Source organism: Dipodomys spectabilis, unplaced genomic scaffold (assembly GCF_019054845.1).
Source record: "Dipodomys spectabilis isolate Male_0828 unplaced genomic scaffold, ASM1905484v1 ptg000095l, whole genome shotgun sequence".
Classification (NCBI taxonomy): Eukaryota; Metazoa; Chordata; class Mammalia; order Rodentia; family Heteromyidae; genus Dipodomys; species Dipodomys spectabilis.
The window spans coordinates 3247820-3271060 of record NW_024870772.1 but is presented as its reverse complement, the minus strand read 5'-3'; the positions used below and the strand labels follow the sequence as shown (position 1 = coordinate 3271060).

Sequence of the window (23241 nt, the reverse complement as noted above, 5' to 3'; positions counted from 1 at the left end):
AACAGGAATATTTTCAATCATCTGAATCAGCACCACTAAATCCGGAACATGGCACCAGAATAGAGAGAACCTATACAATGAGGTTCACCAACCCCCCATCAGTTTGCCCCATCTATAGTTATCTGCCCATAGAAACTTGACGATCTTCTCTTTGTGTCTCATCACTTCTTTAAAAATCTCATTGTTCTTTTGGTTAGATGCTACATAAGCCTACGCCCAACTATCCGTCTAAGTGGCTTTTCTTGTGTTCATCCATGTCACTTCATTTTTCTCTAGTTCTGCTGTCTTTTGCCAGTATAATTGACAGGGCTCAAGGCAATGAGCCTAAAATGGTAGAAGAAAAAAAAAGGAATTCTCTCCTTCTCTTGCATCAAGGAAGACATGGTAAGGCCCACCCACACCAGGCCAAGGGTGAACGAATGAAGGAAGGTTTAATGTATGACACTGACAAGAAAATTTCCAGATCTACATCCCAAGCCATCCTCAAATCAACTAATTCTTCTTCTACAGTATGTTGACCCCAAGGGAGACATTTGGAGAGACAGTGTTTATGTTTGAAATCACCGCTCCACATGTCTAATTCCGTGTTAAACAGTGGCTCACATAATGAGCTGACTTGTTTGTTTTGGTGCTGTTTATCGAGGCTTGAACTCAGGGCCTAGGTGCTGTTCTTCAGCTCTTTTGACTCAAAGGCTATTTGCTCTACCACTTGAACTACAGATAACTTCTGGTTTGATGGTTGTTAATTGGAGATAAGAGTCTCAAGGACTTTTTCTGCCTCTGGCTGGCTTTCAATAACAATCTTTAGGTCTCAGCCCTCTAAGTAGCTAGAATTACAGGATGGAGCCACTGGTGCCTGGCTTTGAAGCTCTTTACTGGGATGCTAATGCCCCTAGCTGGAAGTCTTCATCTGTCTTTGGGGAGTTAGTATCACGGCTCACCCTCATTTCTGTCACTGGATTCTTTCAGTCCTAGTATTCTCATGTGCTAACACATTTTCTCTTGGTTTTAGCAGATTTTGTTTGCCTTGAACAGACATTCTTGTCCACACATTTCTTCAGCTCCAAAGGAAATGTTGTCACACAAAAGGGCCAATGGATGTCACCTCTCAGATCAACAGAAGACAAAAGAAAAACACTACTAAAGTTTGTTTGTTTTTCAAGCTTTCTTTTCTATAATAATAAACATTGGCTTGGTAACTGTCAAGCACCTACCCAAATGTCATACATTGCCTATACACAAGTTTATAGAAGAAATTCAATCTTTTTGAATCTTTGCCTATTTGATGAACTGATTAGAGCATTTGCTAACCCAGCCTCCTCTAATCATTGTTCCTAACTGGTAGGTACAGTGGATATAACTCAGGGCAGAGTCAAGCTAGTGACAAACTCAACAGCTAATTCTATAAATGATCCCCAACTTCTATTATCAAGAGATCAACTGTCTCTTTCCCTTCATCACTATTGCTAGATGAGTATTTAAACTTTCTGAACTTTTCAGAGCTAATATTTCATTAAGAACTATCAAGTGTTTATCACTTGACTAGAAGCAGATGCTAGCTGATACATGGGGCTTCTTCGCAGCCAGGTAGGTGATTTATTTCACCAGAGTCAAAGTATTAACCTAAGGAAGGTTCAAGATAGAAATTATAGAAATGTTGCCTAACTCCCAACCAAATAAGGTGTATATGTATTAAATGTGTGCACACTCTAGCTATAATCGATTTAGAAATGTCCCCAACTCTCCATTTGTCTAATTCAATCTATTGAAGACATACCAGATCATTGCTTTCCCTATTAATTGTAAGTAGGTCTTTACTCAAAAAACTTTTTGCTCTAGAATAAATTTTATATTTCCTGGCGGTCTTAATCAAATGTAGGATATTGTGCATGTGTTTTATCACTGGGCTACCAACCTAACCTCTGGAACAAATTTTCAGACAATTCTTTCCCACTTTCTCACTATATTGTAACTCTCAAATTGGTCTTACATATAGTCAACAATTTTTTCCTCTGAATATTACACTATAAATATACTTCCTTACAATATTATCCACATGTATTTAGTATTCTAGTCTTATCACATAATGTTTACATGCATGTATGGTATCAGTGTAACACATCAGGGAGAAGATGTTTTTCTGTCTCTCCTTATCTGTCTGTCTGTCTCTCCTACAAGGCAGCACCTAAAAACCATGTTTATTTATTTTTCTAATCTAGTGCTTTCAATGGTGTCTGAAACTGCAAATAAATGTTGTTAAATAAATGAAAGTTAGATTTTCTCAACGCTAATAGGAAAAACCCGTTTGTTTCTTGAGGATTACTTCTCTGGAGATAAAAGTAGTCTAAACTTACTAACCAAATGACATGCTATGAATCATGCAGAAATAAGTTGTCATTATTCCAGTAAGTCCAGAAAGAAAAGGAGAAGAAGAGAAAACCTATTATTTACTCAGTGTTTCACATTAAGCCATTGAGAACAACGGGGCAGACGCTAGGTTTCAGGACTGACAATTTTGTTCTCTGTTGGTTGGCTTGGCTTGTGTTGTGTTGCTCATTTAATCAGCTTGCATGCTCTATTATGTAATAAAGTTTCTTTAGTACAATATGCCCTGTACTGAGAAGGAATATAAATGCCATGCACTCCAAGAGTCACTTGATTTTTCTCTTCTTTCCATCTAATAACTATCAGCATTATTTTTTTTTCCAGCTTTCCAGGTCTGAAAGGACAATGCTGTGGCTATTGTGAGAGACCAAGAAGGAAGGATGTCTGGCTTTTAGGCATTGTGTAATTTATAGCCCAATCCTCTGGGTTATAATTCCCCCTCCGTGGAAAAGAAAAGCATAATATTTAACAACATCACCAAGCTATTGTGCAGGTTAATTAGATTTAATGGAGAACAGGAGGAGAGCTGATTATGTACTATTCAAGTTCAAAGTGTCATTATTTTGTGTCTAAAAATAATCATGATTTAGGTATAAAGTTAATTTGGAAACTCAATCTTTGGTAATCATTCTCTCATACTTTTTTTTAAAGCCATAGTTTCTAATAAAAATCTCATTCTAGGCAAAATCTAAAGAAGTAAAATGAGAGATTGTGAATTTCTATTTTTTTTAAATTAACAAGACACAGTTATTATCTTTCTTTTCTCTTCTTTTAATGAAATATTATATGTTAAAAAGTTAACTCTGGGGGCTGGGAAGGTGGCTCAGTGGTAGAGCACTTGCCTTGCATGCTTGAGGCCCTGGGTTTGATTCCTCAGCACCACATAAGCAAAAAGAAAAAAAGCCGGAAGTGGTGCTGTGATGGCTCAAGTGGTAGAGCACTAGCCTTGAGCTGAAGAGCTGAGGGACAGCGCCCAGGCCCAGAGTTCAGGCCCCATGACCGGACCCCCACCACCAAAAAAAATAAAAAGTTAACTCTGTGGAAAGAGTAATATAAATAAATAAACATTTGTTTCATATGAAGCATCTGTAAGACACTAAGTTTGCTGCCTTAATGAATTTTGTAGCTGAAATAACTTTTATGGTTATTTCTGGATAAGTTCCATTTGTACTTTTGTTTAAGAACTAGTGAAAGGAAGACCTTAGTGTTCCTCAAACTAGAAAACAAAACAAAACCTGGATATTCTCTTCAGAAAATAACAACCAAAATGGTAATCATCAAAATTAACATAATGGACTATGAAAATTTTCACGAAAAGTTGAAGCTGATACCTCAGAAAAATCTGAATTGTGGACTAAGTTATACTAAATATTGGGAAATAAAGTCTTTAATAGGTATAAAGTGATAATCTTGGAAAATCAGATCAAATTTGTTAGGATAAAGATGTTGCATTCATCATTTTTGCTAAGTTTGAGCTGAAAGGGAAATGTAACACTTTTTATTTAGAGTTTAAGGAATACTACTCAGACTAGTTAGTAGAAATATATTCTCTCTAGAACAATAGGAATAATTCGGTTTGAATACAACATTACTAGAACTTTCCATAGAGAAGATAATACACATAGTGTAGTTTGCATACTCACCAAGCAAACTTCTGGTTATTCATTCGATTTCCCCGGACTCTTGATACTGGGGATGGATGTACCCTGTAGGCAGAACAGAATAAGACAGTTATTGAAAGTACATGGTCCTGACTGTACATGAATAAGGATTCCTATTTTATAAATAATATGTGTCCTCCCCAAAAAAGTCCTTCAGAACTTGATCATTTCTTAGTAAGCAGACACACATTCCTGTGCCTTGCAAACCTCTAAGAGGCCTGTTTCCTCCTTAACCACTCCTGAGATCACAGGGCCTTGGCAGAACCAAAAGTTTCAATGAACTGACTTACAGCACATGGTTACTGAAGACGCAATTCTTGCCAGAGACAAGAATGGGCACTAGTGTTACATGCAATGTGGTGCCTGTCAATGAGCTCTCTTCATGCTGTTAAAGGGACATCCAAAGAGACAATGAATGATCCCTCAGCTTCTAGATTTAAAACCTGAAAAGCAAGGCAACTTTGCTTGATGTACAAGAATACAGTACGTGAGAATGGGAAAGCAATGAAAGGTGAGCAGATATTTATAAGAGAAAGGCTTTGGGGAAGTCATGTTCTCCCCGTTTGGTCTAAGAAAGGCAGAGCCAAGTCAGAGTCAATTGAAAATGTTAGGCAGACAATGACAAGTGAAGAATACAAGGCTCTACAAGTTTCCACGCCTGGAAGCCTACAGGGCTAGAGTTGAAAGTTTTCAGGACATGTTGATGTCCTCCAATCAGAGGCCCACTATTAGAGACCTCCACCTCTTCCTGTGTGACCAACTGGCAAAGCTTAAGTGGCCTAATTACTGCTTCCCCAATGGTCTACTTTCTGCTTCTTAGGATTTCTGAGATCTAGGTGGCCTTTTAGCTTGCATTATCTTCACTTGGTATGCTTCAGATTTTGCTTTTACTATTTTATTTTATTGTTATTATTAAGGTGATGCACAGAGGAGTTACTATTTCATAATTCAGGTAATGAATTATTTCTTTCCCTTTCCCCCTCCTATCCCTGCCCACAAGTTGCACAGTTCATTTTCGTTCTTTTATTTTGTGTGTGTTGGTTGTGGGGCTTGAACTCTGGGCCTGGGTACTGTGCTTTAGCTCAAGACTAGCACTCTACCACTTAAGCCATAGATAGCTCCACTTCCAGTTTTCTGGTGGTTGGTTAATTGGAGATAAGAGTCTCACAGACTTTCCTGCCCAGGCTGGTTTTGTACTGTGATCCTCAGCTCTCAGCCTCCTGACTAGCTAGGATTACAGGGGTGAGCCACCGACGCCCAGCTGCAGAGTTTATTTTCAACACAGTGTCTACTTAATCAGATATTCCTTTCATTTGTAAGAAAGATGATAGAGATTTTTAAACTGGTAAACTAGTACTAAGGTCCAGTTAGAACCATTAGCTCCTCCTCGCTGCTTGGCAAGTAAAAATCATGTCAAAACATAGAAGATATGCTAGCTCCAAACCTGGAGCCTGACCTCACTCTACACAGGGCAGGCTGATTCCTTCCAGCATCCCTTATTAACATTCCTTTCCTCATAGGCTTCTCAATGGCTGCTCCAGCTGAGCTGCTCAGCACAGATTTTCTGCCCTGCATGGGGGGAGGGTGTTAATTATGCAGGAAGATGGAGGGGGGGGGTCGGACAGCCCCTCTGGTGAACTGCCTCATTCAAATGAGACCCACTTCCTGCTGCTCTGCAGCCACAAGGATCACCTGTTGGTCTTGGCATCTGGCCAAACTGGGGCCTTGCGGAAATGACAAACTCAGCTAAAATGAAATGAAAGCCAGAATATTCCAGTACCCAAAATAGGAGTGGGGTGAGGGGTGGGGGGTGAATGGGAAGACAGAGACAAAAAGACAGACAGAGGAGAGAAATAAAATGTGTGAGAATTATACAATAGGTAGCATAACTAGGTTTTCCTCTTGTCTTTTTCAAATATAATCCTCCTCAAGATGGACATTATGAGCATCCAAATTTCTCCCCAGATAAAGACGCCTGACATATAGGGAAATGCAGGAAACTTTTGCTGTATTCCTCACTGGAGGTCAGAGTCCTGTTTATGAAATAAGTTTTGGGGGCTCCCGAATACTTAGTTTTTAATTCACTTCATATCCTTTAAGCCTATATCCCCTTCGATTCTTCCCTCTTTAACTCAAGTAGTATAAGGAACTTGTTTTTTCTCAGTGTGGTCAATTTGCCTGCAGTATTGTCTTATCAGGCCCATATTTCCTGGGTGGAGGAAACAGGCACATTTAATCCATACTTACAATATTCTCTAGGCATCTGCATCTTTTAGAAAAAAATTCATTGATCACAGATCAAATACCACAAGTGTCCAATTTCTAAAATGCTGTAGCAGTCTTCAGAATAGAACTTCTCATTGTGTGTGTAACCAAATAATCACATGATTTCCTGAATTAAAAAGAGGAATCAAGGAATATTTTTCTTCTTCAAATGGAGTACACTGGTAATATGTTGCGCAAGTCAACACTAAACAGACCGTAACACTTGCATTTCAGCCACCCCTTAAATTTTATTTCTTTAAAAGGGTATCCAGTTTTTGTGAGCTTAGTCTTTAAATTGGGATGCTTTTGCTTTCATCTGCCTTCTTTCCACATATAGCATCCAGGCAGGTAGCAAATTCAAAACCCCAGTAGGAGAAACCATCACCTAATCTGCATGTCATGCATTATTCATAACCTCCTGATTTCTGCACCTGCACCTAGGCAGGAAGCTTGCAGGGAATGTTCATTATTCTCCCCTTAGCCCCAGACAGGCTAGATTACTGCTCCACCACTTTTTTCTGTAACTAAGGGGTTTAGGCCTTAAACCAACCACTGGATATGAAAGAGAAAAAAAAAAAAAAAAAAACAAGCACCACTGGCTGAAAACAAAGACAATCTGGTTGTTGTTCTTTAACATACCAGATCCTCCAAAGTGATCTACTGAGACTGAAAACTTGTATCAGATGAAATGCTCACATTTAAGTGATTTACATCACATAAAAGAAAATGAAGTTATGTCATAAAGGCCAGTTATACCAGTTATTCTATTTCTATGCACTTACTCATCTGGGAAGGAAAACACATTTATAATTGGACCCAATTCAGAGCCTTAATTTAACTTTTTGGCTAAGTATGTAAGAACTTTTTAGATACCTATATATAAAAATCTGAAGGAAGGTTCTTTGGGTATAGGCACCAAACACCTGATTCTCAAATATTATGACTTGACAATTAAGACAGTATAAATGCTCTGCTTGTTCACTGTTTTCAATCATGTATCTGGATGGCTGGTGGCTGGAGGTAGGTTGCTAAATCTGGATCCTCAATGTAACTATGGACCACTAGTGCTTGATGGGTAAGGATATACTGGGTCCAATCTCCTTATGACCTATACTAATCCTATATCCAAGGAGATTGGGGATGAAGCAGTAGAGAGTGCTGATGATGTGACCAGCTTCTTTGGAACTGAATCCCAGATTCGCTAGTTGTCAACAAGGTGGTCTCTGGCAAGTCCCTTAACCCTTCACCAGTCTTGTGCTTCATTTTCCTCAAATGTACAAGTGGAGGAAATACAATCATTTGCTGCTCAACAACACTTCAGTCAGTGAGGGCCACAGAGAGGACTATGGTGCCAATGGTTTGCCATGGAGCTGAAAGGCATCCAATCATCTGGTGATGTTGTAGCTATCACAACGTCATAGCAGAATGTCCTGTTCACAGCAGTGGTGATGCTGACACCTCTGGTAAGGATGACAATAAATGTTATTAAGTATTTCCTACAATACACATCTTATCATTTGACTTTTTTATGGGTAGCATTGGTATTTTATTAGGTATTATAAATAAGTTAAGAGATGTTTGCAGTACATAGGTTATTGCATATACTACCCTCTTTGATAAGGGGACTTGATCATTATAGTAGAGTGCACTCCTATTAATTAAAAAACACATTTACTTTAAAATAGTATTATAGATTACAATTACGCATTACAATGGTAGCATCTTCAAGACACTGCATGCTGACCAAGTGTCCTGACTGCATTGGGAGGCCACATAAGTAATGGATTTCTACGACCTGGATCGGTAGTGGTTACACATTAGAAGTGCACATAGTGATGAAATTACCTAACTGCATTTTGGATAATCAGCACGAAATGATGGCCACCTCTCAGGGCAGTGAGATTCAAGTCAGTTCAGATCTAGCAGATGTTTACAGCAGGGCTTAGAACCATGGAAGCAGTGAACAAGTTAGTTTATATCACCAACAGTTGATGGGATTGGAAAAGATGGGAAGATGGAACTGGAGTATGTAACTCATTCCAGGTGGCTGAGATTACCTATGTGTATATAACTTTACTAAAAGCAAAGAAACAATAAGGAGAAAGAAACACATACAAACGGTGAATCCAAACCTGTGACTCTCCCATCTCCCACTATTTGGTGTTTATAAGAAAGCCTATTTTTTGTTTACTAAACTGACATTACTTCAGGTAAATTCCACTCATGAATAGTTATGACGGGAATACAATCTTAGCCTCATTTACCTTCCCCCATATATATATCTGAGTACTTACTCACTTTTATCTTTTGTTTTGTTTTCCTTTGCTCTTTGAGACAGTCTGTAGCTGAAGCTAGACTGAAATTCACAATGTGACCTAGGCTGGCTTTGAACTCTTGATCTTCCAGCTTCACACTCAAGTATGAGTGAATACCACCATGCCTGATCTCTTAATTCATTACACAATATTAGTAATAAATTAGTGCCTCTATTTTATATCTGACAACATAGGGATGAACTTGATATGGTCACACAGCTACTGAATTGCAAAGTCATACTTAAAACACAATGTGGTTGATACATTCTCCAGATTATCATCCAGTCCTTACACAACCATTTATATTTCTTCCACCTTAGCCCAGAGGCTACAATAAAATGGATTAGCACCATGGGCTTTCATAATTGATATATCATTTAAGGACACTTGAACATTAAAATTTACAGTAGTTAGGAAATGAATTGTAATGGGGCTAAATATGGTCACAAGCTGCATACATCATGATGGCTCAGTGAACAACCCACATATAAGTAACAGTTTAAACCATATAAACTAGGTGTATAGCATGGCCTAAGGTATCTACCAATTGGTTCATGTAAGGACACTCTACTAACTCCAACAGAACAAAATGGTCTAAGGATACATTTAATTGTGTCCTCACGTACAGACAGACTCATGAATGAATGAAGCATGTGGATTCTTGATACAATGAGTTCTCCCTTGAACTGTGCAATTCCCTTTTGCATAAGCACTGTCATTTAACAACATGGTGTACAACACATGTAAGCTTTAGATGGTAGAAATTAATTCTAACAATATCCACACTTTATCATTTATTTCCACTGGAATCCAAACCATCTCAGTCTGAGCCACACTCAGATGGAACCAGCTTGCTACCATCATCTACAGCCCATGTTCTCAAATCCAATGCTTAATGTTCCATCCTAAGTTTCACAATCAGATGTCACTTTTGGCTTTCCTCTTTTATTTCTTTGCTAGGACTTCTGCTCATTCTTCCAATGACAAATGTTAGTGTGGTCTAGGTCACTTTTTAATGACCTTTTTCCCTATTTTAACTCACTCTAAGATCAAAGTCTCCAAACCCCAACATAGTTACAAACCCCAACATAGCTCAAAGCTCACAAACTTACTACCTACATAACAATGACTCCAAAATTCTATCTGTAGCCTTATATCTCATCTGAGTATTAGTGTTGGAGCTCAGGAAATGAAACCCCAAAGACAAGATTTCCGATGCAGTTTCTTCCTAATCTTCTCTGTCCTCTTGACTCTGACTCCTTATGCTCCCCAAAACATGGAACTTGTACTCCTCTTCTCCAAGATGGGTTTGGGAACCCCTCATCCTCAAAGTGAGCCATAAAAATCTAAAAATATTACTGTAACTTGTCTCCAACATTCTATTTGAATTAGTCGTTAGGAAACTCCTCCCCTCATTCTAGAAAGATCCTGCCTATGCCAGAAGAAAGGAATGGATACCAAGGAAAATCTAAGCAGATAACTGTTGCTGGATGATCGTCCCCTTAATCTATTACTCGTACATGGTACAGTTTCCCCCAACTATCCTTCTACACAGCTGTTCATGTTTCATCAAATTGAGGAACAGTTTGGTAGTTCACCTTGAGTCTATACACACAACTATTCCCTTGCTAAGCTACCTTTTGCTATAAGGGTGTCATCTAGGACCCTTGATGATGGATAACAAGGATTTATCTACTTTCCCAGCCCTATAATAGACTTAGGCTTCCCAATCTTAACCTTTTTCTAAACAAAAGGAAGTTGTCCTTCCTTATCTTCTCAATGTTCAGTGCACAACTTAGAATAACACATACACTGCCAGAGTAAGCCACTGTAGGCCATACGTGTGTGTGTGTGTGTGTGTGTGTGTGTGTGTGTGTATAGAGAGAGTTTTTGTGTGTGTGTTTGTGAGTCTGTGTGTGTGCTCTCATGCACTTGAAATCAGGGCCTAGGCAATATCCTTCTTTATTTCCCAAAGCTAGCATTCTACCACTTCAGCCATAGCTCTATGTCTGGCTTTTTGGTGGTTAACTGGAGATAAGAGTCTCATGGACTTTCCTGTCCAGGCTGGCTTCAAACCTCAATCCTCAGATCTCAGCCTCCTGAGTAGCTAGGATTACAGATGTAAGCCAGCAGCACCTGTTATATATTCCTTGAAAATGGATTTTTAAAAGCTTATTTTTTCATCCCTCTTAGAATTCTTCTCTCATGAAAAGGCACCCATATTATTTTTAGAACAGTCTGAACTTAAACACTACATAGACTTAATGTTGTGATCATTGTTTTTACTGTTTACTCTTAACTCTTATTGGAATGCCATAGAATTTAGAGAGAATAGGGTAAATGTGTTTAAAAAGAACAATAATGTTTATTTCTACTACATATGCACATGGGTGAAAGGGAACATTTGGTGCACAATTATAGCCTACCAATGAATCCCAGCCCCACCTCTCACCCTCGTGCTTGCTCTCTATGGGGCAGTGAGGCAGGATGCTCGCCTCCCTCCCTTCTTACCTGGCTGTATGATGCCCACCTCTAGAGGCCACCTCCAGGTTTCTGGTCTAGGATAATACAGTTTTAGTTCTACCATGAAGTGAGAACTTAGGATGTGGTAGATAAAGACTGCATGTGTTAGTATGATTAGTTTGCTTTGTCTGTCTTACAACTTGACAGTAAGCTTCAAGACTACCAAGGTAGCTTTCCTCCTGTCACTCACTATCAAGACTCAATATGCCTGGTACAAGGTAGGCCCTCAACAGAAAACTCTTGTGTAATTATCGCTATTTTCCTATTAACTATCATATCTAGAAAGAACAGCCAAGGCCATGTCCCAGTCAGCATACATCTCAGGACTTAGCATAATATGTAGTCCACAGTAGACACATATAACCATTTATTAAGCAGATAAAGTGCAGAAGATAAAAAGTTTTTGATTGATGTAAGCTACTTCACCAAGTCACTTACTGAGCCACCTGTGGAGAATAATAATTACTCATCAACAGTAATTCAACTTAATAAATTTGGCTCAATAGCCACCATGCTCACTGAAGACTAAGACAGGGTATCCTTACTTCCCAGCAACTTAGAGCTACTTGAGATAAACAGGAAGCAATCATCATAATAAAGGCAAGGAAAATAAGAAGGGATTTTTGGATTTCCTGGGAAAACAGAGCGGTTAGAATTCATCCAAACCATGAACTACCAGACATTGCAAGGAGAAAGCTGAGTACATAGAGAGTAAGTATAATTTCCAGAGACAGAATCAGTATCAGTGGTAGAAAGACTTTATAAAAAGAGGTATTGGATCAGTCATCTACTAAGAAAGTAAACTGAAGGTGGAGGGTGAGTAATTCAATATGGCTAGAGGGTGATGTTTCTTAAGAAGTATTTGTGGAGGTGAAGTTGAATGTAAAGACAGGATGAGAACACAGAGTAATCAATACATGTCTACAGAGTTAGGCGCTGGGGAGGGCAGCTCTACCACTTAGAGCTGTCCATGTATACATAACAGATACCTTCTATCTTTCATTTAGCAAACCTCTAGCAGGATGTTAATTAATTCAAATATTAATTGAACATTGAACTAGACTGGTTTAGACCGCTAAGGCTATGCTATACATGCTATGACTGTGTGGGAGGAGTGGACACTGTATTGATTAGGACACAGCTCCTGACTTCAGGAAGATGGCACTGCCATGTGAGTTCACAGGAACAACTGATGAGGACTGATCCACTATTATGGTGGAATCTGAATGAATCTTTAAAAACAGACATTAGGTTAAAAAAAAGTAGCCGAAATCATGGAGTAGGAGAAAAAATAAGACAATAAACCATTAATATAAATAACACTACTGTGAGATTTTTTTAGGGGGGTTTAGATTTTATATACAGAGCCATACAATCTATGTTATAGAAATGATATTTATCCTAGCAATTATCCTCAAATTACTGTTCTGACCTGAGATAACCTGATAATCGTCTTAATTTTTCCACTTCACTTTGCATGTGTATGAAGTTTGATAATAGTATTTTTCAGTATTGGATGCATTAAGATTCTAGTCTTTTACGTGAATTGAAATACTTTGATTTAGTCATTTATGTGGCACTGGCAGACATTTTGTTTGGTAGTTATTCTATTAGTTCCCTTGCTTACCAATTTTTATTTAGTGAGGTCTACTGCAAGTAACAAGTAGTAAAAGAATTACTTTAAAGCCCTTTGCTGGTTTTGGCTCATTGATTTTCCCCTGACAGTTTTCATTAGCATCAATTAGTTACAAGGTGGTTTCATTTTAATCTGTCAAATGCATATACTTATGTGCACACAATGCTACCTTGATCAGATTTACTCCCTCTATCACAGTCCCTCCCTTCCCCCAGGCTTCATTAATGCTGATATTCCTTAGCACACAGAGTATGTAATTTTGGCATTTTTTAACTCCAAACTAGATATATTCCAATTCAGTATTTTTTTCCAAAAAGTGGTTGATAGTACCATTTGTCCTTGGAGTAGGACACAGATTTTTATATTATTTGGTTCACAGGTGTAATGAAAATGGCATAAACTACATTCCACAGGTAAGTCATCGCTAAGGAAGAAACAGTAGCTTATATTTTGCTTTCAATAAGATCCCAACTGCTAGAAAACTCCAATCCAGCATTAAACATAATCATTATCTTCCTGTGTTCAAAATAAACAGAGGGAACAGGATCCAGAAGTGTCTCTGTTGCTGGATCTCAGAACTATCTGAGCCATCAGCAGCTGGTGATAGTCCTGCTGCCAGTACTGACAGCCCAGGAGCCCAGAGAACTCCAGGCAAAGGCTGCCAGCACCTTACCTACCAACTTACATGGAGACACCTTATTTTAGAACTTGGCATGTGAAGGTAAGAACTGCCAAACACACCAGTCAACACCTACCATGCTCAAAGTGCTGGCGGACACCAGCCAGGAAATTATGGAAGTAGCACAGGCCAGCCCACCAAGGAGACTAGATAAAACCATCCAACTCACTACACATTGCATTTCCATATCAAGAGCAACATGGCTTACAGAAGTCACAATCAGATTCACCATTCTTTCCTCTGCCCATTTCCAGCCATTGGTGTTCTGTTTACACTGCTTCTTGTAGCACAGGCTAAAGGGGATAGAGTCTATCAGCAGAAACACAGTGTTGGCTCTTCTTATATTAATAAAATAACTAACCCAGAGCACAAGTGACTTAAGTTACTTAATTTTCCTATGGATCATTATATCACTGTTCTGGATGTTTATAAATTATCCAGTCCTTGCTGGAATCAAGAGAAAAGATAAGCAGGAAAGAACTGACTTGAATGTATAAGGCTCTGTTGTATTCAGTGTTCTTGCCGATCAATGTAGGTAATATCAAAGCAATCAAGGACTTGGGGCCTGACCTTAGCGAAGGTAATGGTCTAACTGGTTGGTAGCAATATAAGAAAGGTTAAATAATATTAAGGTTCAAAATATGAAGTTCTCTAGATAGCTGCTTCAGAAGATAACCAAAAGCACAGGTTACTGGAAGAAGCAGAGAGAGAAAAAAAAAATCCCTTCAAGTTAATGGGGTGGGCATTGGCTGGGTCTCATAAGCTCTATGGAAAGGCAGCCAGGGGTGCCAGTGAGAAGGGTTGGGACAGAGGAGGAAAGCAACATGTGAGTACCTTAGAAGGGAAGAGGAGTTCCTCCAAGGGCTGTAGCCTAGAAGATGATTTGAAAGTTTTCTCTCTAGCAATAGTGAAAGGCCACATTTTGCTTCAAAGGATTAATGTAAAAAGTATTAATCAATGGGAAATGTTGTACAAATTTGCACTAAATTAAGTGTTGTATAAAGTGTACAAAATTAAGAAGACTAATCTGTGCATCCTTCCTTCCTGTCAGGTGTAAAGGTGTCCAACTATACCAGCCTTCTGGGAGGCAGAGATAGGAAGATGAAGGTTTGAGGCCAATCCTGGGCAAAAAGCTACTGAGAAAAAAATAAGCAAGGTATGGTGATACATGCCTGTAATTTCAGCTACTTAGGAGGCAGAGGTAAGAAGAGACTAATCTGATAGAGGGCCTAGGCAAAATGCCAGACCAGATCTGAAAAATAAACTAAAAGCAAAAGGACTGGGGACTGGGTGTGTATGGTTCCAGCGCACATATAAGACACAAGCATGGAGAAAAAGGAAAAAAACAAGTCCAATGTCTCCTCTTTTCTGTTAGGTGGAAGTCTGATGAAACAGGGCGTAGCAATGCCTTAGGAGGGAAACTGAACAACCAATGTGTTCGGAGGAGCAGAGTGAGTGTGGCTGGGTTCCAATGACAGGCCAACAAACATTTTCTAAAAGTAAGCGCTTGCTGGGACTCTGCGCTGTTACAAGTTTTGCTAGATGGTATCACTTAGGCACACAATAGCCTAGGTGTGGGTGTGATCATTTCCACTCTGCAAATGAGAAAAGTAATCTTAGAGAGGTGACAGAACTAGGGGAAGGTCAGACCAGGGTTGAAACTCAAGTGCAAGCTGCCACACTCCCATGCCATGCTCTCAAACAAGCTTCTTTGTTACTTTTCTGAGCCAAGGTGCAAGTCTACTTTTGAAAACGTTAACTGGAGATAAAGTAGTGTAGTAGAATGAATTGCAGAATGTAGTGAGTGACTTACAGTTTCATGTTACCAAACACTAATGTTGCTTGAAAAGGAAATTGTGTTTAAAAGTAGTAATGAAGGCATCTGGGTATTTCATAAGACTATCTAATTTGCATATGAATTGGTGGGTTCTCCCCTGCCCCCCCCAAACACTTGTATCAGAAAATTGGAGGATTGCTTATTGTTTGGGAAAATAACCACGTAATTTATTATTCAAACTATTGTAGACTGTAATTTCCTAATGTTCTTATGTCCTACATAGAGTTGAAACATGAAAATTATTCATATAGCACCATTATGAACTGACGTGATTTTTCAATGTTTATAAATTAAGCCATCTACTAAAATTTCTACAGTTTACTTTTTACTATGGGAGCTATTTCCTCTCAATCAGTGTTATTAGAAAATACAGATGGATGAATAAACAAAGCAAAATCAACTCATATTTAAATCTACCACTCTTGATATTTCTTTTAAACAATCAAGACAAAACAAATTTAGCCAGGCGCCTGTAATCCTAGCTATTCAGGAGATTGAGATCCAAGGATAGCTGTTCAAAGCCAACCCTGCCAGGAAAGTCCGTGAGACTCTTATCTCAATAAACATCTAGAAAATCGGACGTGGCACTGGGGCTCAAGAGGTAGAGCGCTCGCCTTCAGCGGAAAAGAGCAGGGACATCGCCCAAGCCCAGAGTTTAAGCCCCATGACCAATAACAACAACAACAAAAACGACAAAACAAATTTATAAAATATGATCTGATAAATTCACTTAAATTCATAGTCTCTGATTAAATACAGACATTACATAACTAGGCTGGGTATGTAAATTACCTATATGTGTTTTACTATTTAGCTTTATATTTTCAAAGGAAAAAAAAAAGAATGCAAGATCCTCACAGAGTCCCTAAGATACTTGTGAAAATAAGAAGAATCAATTCAGAATTGAATAGGGTAAAACTCTATATATGCAACAATTAAAAGGACAGAAACCACAGGCATAAAAATTGTCTATTACTAAGCAGTAAAACAGACATAAAAGAGATGCAATTGATGTTTTCACTTTTGTATTCCTACTGTGGGAATTCCAAAATGAAAGCAACATGATTCAGCTAAACGTACAAGCAATAAAATGACAACTCAGTACTCAAAAATAACAATTAATGAATCAAAACATCTTCATTTCTATTTTTTGCAGGTCCAGGGCTAGACATTCGTGATGTATCAATTCCTAAAAATATAGTTTCTCTCTAAAGGATTTTGCAGTCCAGAGAGTTAAAATATCAGAAAAATTTCCTGAACTGGAAATATATACAATATATAGACTCCCTGGAATTGAAGGCAGGGCTAAAGTTCTGCCATCATTCTCTTCCTAGTATATTTCATAACATCTTAATATTTTCATGAATTTGAATGTGCTTTGCTCTATAAACTACAAACAGGTCATACACACACACACACACACACACACACACACACACACCATTATAATAGGCTACCATATTAAATCTTCAAATTTTTGTTAATTCCAAACCACTTTCAAACACTGCTAAATTCAATCAGCATCCTGAGTACTTTTTTATTTAATGACTCCAATCCTTACAATGTCTTTCTTGTTGTAACATCGTAATCTGGCTTCTACTTTTGCATTGATTGCAGTTCAGCATAAACTTACCTTAGTAACTAGTTTTCTTGGTTCCTCCACTGTCTGCATCCCAGAACTGAAGCCACTGTGCCTCTTGGTGCCCGTATCTTTGTTCTGTCTCCTCTCCTCATACATCACTAGCAGCCCTGAGATTTTCGTTGTTTCCCTATTTAGCTCCTCCATTAACTACCTCTTCTTTCTTTATTGTCTTTGGACATTCTTGGGGAATGAAGGTATCCCCGCAATGTTATATATTTGGCTCAAATCTTACTGTAAACTCTTTATTTCCACTACTAATTCCTTATCTGATATATTCAGTAAGATAGTTTAATATCAATTAGACACAAGATAACTACAGTTAAATTTATCTTCTAATACTAACTCATATTTCCAAGTAAACATCTAGATGAATATTCTAGTAACTTTCAAATGACTACACTTAAGAGCTGTACACGTAGAGTTAACTTCTGTCCATTGGAGTCCATAACACTGAGAAGCATCAAGATCCTCCTGTATTTTCTACTGTTTTTGAACCCTCAAATGAAGTGGTTACTATCTCATATGCACTTGCAACTGTGGTATATAATGCATCCACCTTTATCTTCCCAGTCTATCCTACCCACTACTAAGAGAAGGGCCTGTTGCGTGGACACTGGAAGCTGGCTCACTGAATATTCATTCATTCTCATCCCCTTGTTTTCTGAGGCCCTGAGGGCCTGGGAAGCTAAACCCTACATTTCCCAGAAACTAACAACTAAGATTTTCTGTGTGGGTGAATTTTCTCCACGCCAAAACATGGCAGCTGTGAGCAGCAGGAGGAAGCAACTTTATAAAGACAGGGGGTGTCTTCGGGTAAGTAGGACAGCAGAGATTAAGTCCTTCCAGGACAGGTGGGGAGAGATTTGGCATTTGTGTGCCTTTCCAGGAACAACTCTTGGGTTGGCAGAAGAGCCCTCTGGCTGTTCTGTTGATATAGCAATATTTAATAACGCAATTTCCATCCTAAATTGTTAGAAGTAGGTTCTGTGATCAGTAACTAAGAAATCCTAGAACACCTGCCTAAATTACTTGCCTCATTTAATTTGGTAAGATGACATTAAAGACGTTCATTGGGCTGCTCAGTACCATTAAATAAAGAAAGAAATAATATTAAATAAGACAACAGAATTTCTGGCTCTAATCTACTAATGTTATTTCACACTGTTTAGTAAGAGCCTTTCTATAGGCTGGTGTTTTTCTGCTATAGGGCTTCAGCTTGTACTCTTCTACTCACACTAAATGACTTCCTCTGTCTCCAACATATAATTCCTAGTTGCCAAAGCAAGAATGAACTTACCTGAGCTATTAAGCCTACTCTACCTCAGAAAAAAGGTCATTTTTTTTTCTCATTTGTGACTTTTAAATGCATAGGCTGAAAATAATCCATTTTATGATGGATAAAACAAGTTATATAGCTTGCTGGGTGCTGGTGGCTCATACCTGTAATCTTAGTTACTTAGGAGGCTGAGAGCTGAGGATCGTAGTTTGAAGCCAGCCCAAACAGGAAGGCCCATGAGACTCTTACCTCTTATAAACTACTCAGAAAAAGCCAAAAAGCATGCTGTGATTCAAGCCTTGACCACAAAGAGTTTCAGGGACAGCCCTTTTAGACCCCAAGTACAAGCCCAAGGGCAGGCAAAAAACAAACAAACTAAAAGAAGTTATGTAGCTTGTACAAGGTCATATAGTTAGTGAGAGAAGCAAGATTTATACTCTGATCTTGTGTGGATGTTCAAATTGTTTTCTCTCTAGGGTAACAGAATGTAAAGTGCTTGGTCTAACTCAATTCAATCAAAATTCATTTTCTTAAGTGTCCTTTTCTTTCTTTCTCTTATTCTTTATGTCATTCAAGAAGTCAATGAAGAGACAAAATAAGTGCCTCCAGAAAAGAATAAATCCATCTACCCTTCAAGTGCATGTGTAGGCAGATGAATTTTAGAAAACATAATACAGTAAAATGATTCAAAGTTTTATGAGAGGCCAGTATGTGCTAGACACATAAACCCCCTCTTTATTTTCTTTTCTCAAACACATATCATGTTTCCTTTATGTAGATGTCTGATTTCTAACTTTTTAAAAAGGAGTTTCATTTATGACATGTGTTATCTTATTTTGCATACTTCTGAACTTTTCACTCATCTATTAAATTCCACATTAAGTAACAAGATATTCTAATGAGAATCTCTGAACTCACTTTTCTTATCCACTGTGGAACCTGTACCTATATATTCTAATTATGATCTAAATGGAATTCCTTCCTAGTGAAAATTACTTCTTTCATTCTTTCTAGACTGCTTAAAGCACCTACGTCTCAGCAAGGAGACTTTTGAGTTTACTCTAAAGCAAAAGTTGCACTTCATGTACTTTTTAACAGTCCATTACTACAACAAACTGTTGCTACAAACAAGATACTTGTAGAAATCGACAATTTACTATTTCCTCTTTTTACAATTATACAATTTCCTCTTTTTTACTAAAAATGTATTTAAAATTAGAATCTTCTGCAAAGAACTAATTGACATCGTACATTGTATAATTTCAGTGCATTTTTCATATCACCTCTGTGAATTTTTTTCTGCCACAGATGTCATTCCAGACAAACTGTCAAGCCAAAAGATTTGTTGTCTTTTTATAGCAATATTTTACCGGTTTTATTCTAGCGTCAAACCTTAAGTATGCATTTTGATTATCTATAGATGACACTAGAATCCTGCCTGTATTCAGCACCCAGCACTTTGCCCAGGCCTTTCTAGGGATTCACACTCAACTTTAACTCGACTGCTGTTCGTATGTTATTTTCATTGTGCCTTGATTTGTTTACTTGGCTGTATCTTTTTAAGTGTAAAATATGCAAAGCTTAATTAAGCTGTGCACTTAAGATTTGTATGCTGAACAACAGAACTGTATCGTAGTAATAAAGTGACAATGCAGGAGCTTGTAACATAGTTAACAGAAATTTTGATCTCTTAGTTAGGAACAATTTCTAACAAATGCATATATTGTTAATTATCATTATAAATATTAGAAAACAGGAACCCAGTTGATTTACCACACAGTACCATGCTGCATCGCTGAATGTTGATTTACCACACAGTACCATGCTGCAGCGCTGAATGTTTTCTGCTTATACAAGTGACTGCCAGGCATTTACTGTGGGTATGTGCTGAACTTGCACGCCTCCCTCTGCCTCACAGTTAATCAAGTCTGGCATACATGAACTCAAGGAAGGGACTCAGCTGTGCAGTTTGATGTGAGTGGACATCTGCACACATGAATTTGAAAATAACTAGTACAAAGTGACAGCCTTTCTAACCAGTAGTATATAATAAAAAAAGAAATGAAGGAAGCAAACACAAGGGACATTTACTGAGCTTTGAGGCACTATGCTAAATCCATGCAGTCACCACCACCAAAATCTCATTTACAGGAATTTTAAACATATGAGCTAGGTTAGTAGGAGATCTGTTACATCTGCCCTCAACTAAGATGATCAATTAGTACAAATGAACATCTTACTGGCTCTGTTTATATAAATGTTGGTAGTTTACTTGTATGTGATTATCACTATGCTATCTGTCATTTTAAAGTAATTAAAATTCATTAAGCTGAATCTTAAACATTTTTGTAAGACCTGCCTTTAGGTACTTTTCTTGTTTGTTTTGGGTAGGTACTGGGGTTTAACTCAGAGCCTTGTGCTCTTGTTTAGCTTTTCCAAGCGAGGCCCAAACCTACCACTTGGTTTGGTTTTGGGGCTAGACTTCAGAGCCTGGGCTTTGTTCCTGAGTTCTTTCCCTCAAGGCTAGCACTCTACCACTTTGAGCCACAGTGTGACTTCCAGTTTTCTGGTGGTGGTTATCTTATCTCCAGATAATAGTCTCCAGGACTGCCCTGCCCAGTTTGGCTTTGAACCAGGATCCTCAGTTCTCAGTCACGTAAGTAGCTAGGATTACAGGTATGAGCCACTGGTGACCAGCTTAGGTTAAAATTTTTTGGCAAAAGGATTAGCTTTTTGTATAAAAATCTGTATATATGGAAAAGCTTTTGTGTATTGGAGAAAACTGAGTTTGCTTTAATCAAGGATTCACTATATTTACTAGACAACTCAAGTTCAAAATTTATAGAAGCCTTTATATAGGAACAATTGACTATGAAATCTGAAGTCATTTTCATTTTTGAAGAAAAAAAAATGTCCTGATGAAGAAAAAAAAAAGCACCTTAATTCTTCCTATGAGCCTATCATTCATCATTCCCTTTCCCCTTCTCTTAACCTCCTCCTTCCTATCTTTCCCCCTCTTCTCCCCTCCCCTATCTTTTGGTGCTGGGGATTGAACCCAGACCTATACAAAATAAGCACAAAATCATGAGGTATGGTACATCATCAACCCTTCATCCTAAACTTTGTACCCAATTCTAGTCCCCTCATTGGTTTTTTTTTTTGGGTCCGGTTGTGGGGCTTGAACTCTGGGCCTGGGCGCTGTCCCTCAGCTCTTCAGCTCAAGGCTAGCGCTCTACCACTTGAGCCACAGTGCCACTTCTGGCTTTTTTCTTTTTGCTTATGTGGTGCTGAGGAATTGAACCCAGGGCCTCAGGCATGCAAGGCAAGCGCTCTACCACTGAGCCACCTTCCCAGCCCACCCTCATTGTTTCTTTAAAGAAACATTTATAGTACACAAGGGGTATAAGGGCATACTCAGACTAAATTACACTAAGGCAATGCATACTTTCCTAACTAGCCCATGAAGAAACTATTACATAAATAACCCGATCAGACTGCTTGTGTGCTTTGTTCTGCATGAGATGTTGTCACACTAGTCTCACAATAAAGAGGATCACACATCCTTGTACCCCTTGTCTCCTGGGCTGTTATTGCTATGCTCTGTGCCTGCCTACTTTAAAAGTCTTACGAGTTCAGATTCTTTAAAAATAAAGTTCTGATGTTTCTTTGTATTGGTCAAAATTAGACAGACATTTGACATACTGACTGGCATACACTACACATATTTGTACTATAAAATCTGAAATTACTATAATCCATGAACTAGAATTCACTGGTGATTTTCTTTGATTATAAATACCCTAGATATCATAGTGGACTATAGGGAGCTGTTCTTGGCAAAGATAGGAACCTCTGGACCCAGCAGTAATGTTTACCTGCAACTTTGGTTTTATAATCCTGGCCCAATGCAACATAAACTATAACTATGTACTACTTGGATATATTACAAGCACAGAAATCTGGAAAGCACTTAAAAGAGACGTTCATTTCTCCAAATGTTAAGAGATGGGAAGGTTAGAGAGCTATCAATCATTATGGACACACTTTATAAAGAGAAGAACCCTATTTTCTCACCAGGAAGAAACAATACACAACCTAGACCTTGGTTTTACGGTTTACGAATATTTGTTCATATTTGAAGTAAAAAGATCAAAAGAAAGAAGGAGAATTTTAAAGTTCATATGCGTTAAAACAAACAAACAAACACACAAACATGGCTGAGAAGGTGGCTTCAGTGCTAGAGTGCTTGCCTCGCATGCATAAGGCCCTGGGTTCAATTCCTCAGAACCACTTAAACAGAAAAGCCAGAAGTGGTGCTGTGGTTCAAGTGGTAGAGTGCTAGCTAGCCTTGAGCTGAAGAGCTGAGGGACAGTGCTCAGGCCCAGAGTTCAGGCCCCACGACTGACAAAAAAAAAAAAACAACAAAAAACCCACTAACAAATCAAAGATGCTCTCTCTAGAAAGAAAATTAAACAGAGGCAATAGAAATGACTCTAGTCTTTCATAATGCCTAATATTTGGCATTTTGAATGGATGAAATTATTCTTTAATATTCCTTATTACAATTATTGTTGAAATTATTCCTTATTGTACTTGATCCAGAAAAATGATCAGACAAGCAAGTTTTTCTGCGTGGAGAGATAAAAACATGCTGTTGTTAGAATATTTTCAAGCACAATTACATAAAATCTGACTCAAACTTTGTACTCAGTGTGAGTCTACCTTTGGTTTACATAAATGTCAGTACTCTACTTATTAGTGCTATTTTTCCAATCATGTCCCTCATAACCGCATTTCTACATTTTAGTCTTGGAAATCTTAGGTTCCTGGTCAATTGTCACTCAAAATTCATCCTTTTAAATCCGCTGTACCCTGGTAACATGTCTTTCCCATAACTTGATCTGTGTCATATTATTCTTTCAATCATTCATATACTTTCATTTGTTATCTAGCTTTAGTTCATTTCTTTTTCCCCTCTCTAATTAAACAAACTTTATCAGTTTTAATTCTACTTGCAACCTA

At 38.2% G+C, this 23241-nt stretch overlaps 1 protein-coding gene across 2 annotated transcripts in view; it reads right to left on the bottom strand.

Moving 5' to 3' along the window:
* Klf12 (Kruppel like factor 12) overlaps positions 1 to 23241 on the bottom strand; it is a 355582-nt gene that overhangs the window by 62881 nt on the left and 269460 nt on the right. For both annotated transcript variants that reach the window (XM_042685420.1, XM_042685421.1), the window contains exon 6: positions 4029 to 4091. In XM_042685420.1, coding sequence (XP_042541354.1) covers positions 4029 to 4091 — 63 coding nt within the window. The remainder of the gene's footprint in view (positions 1 to 4028; positions 4092 to 23241) is intronic.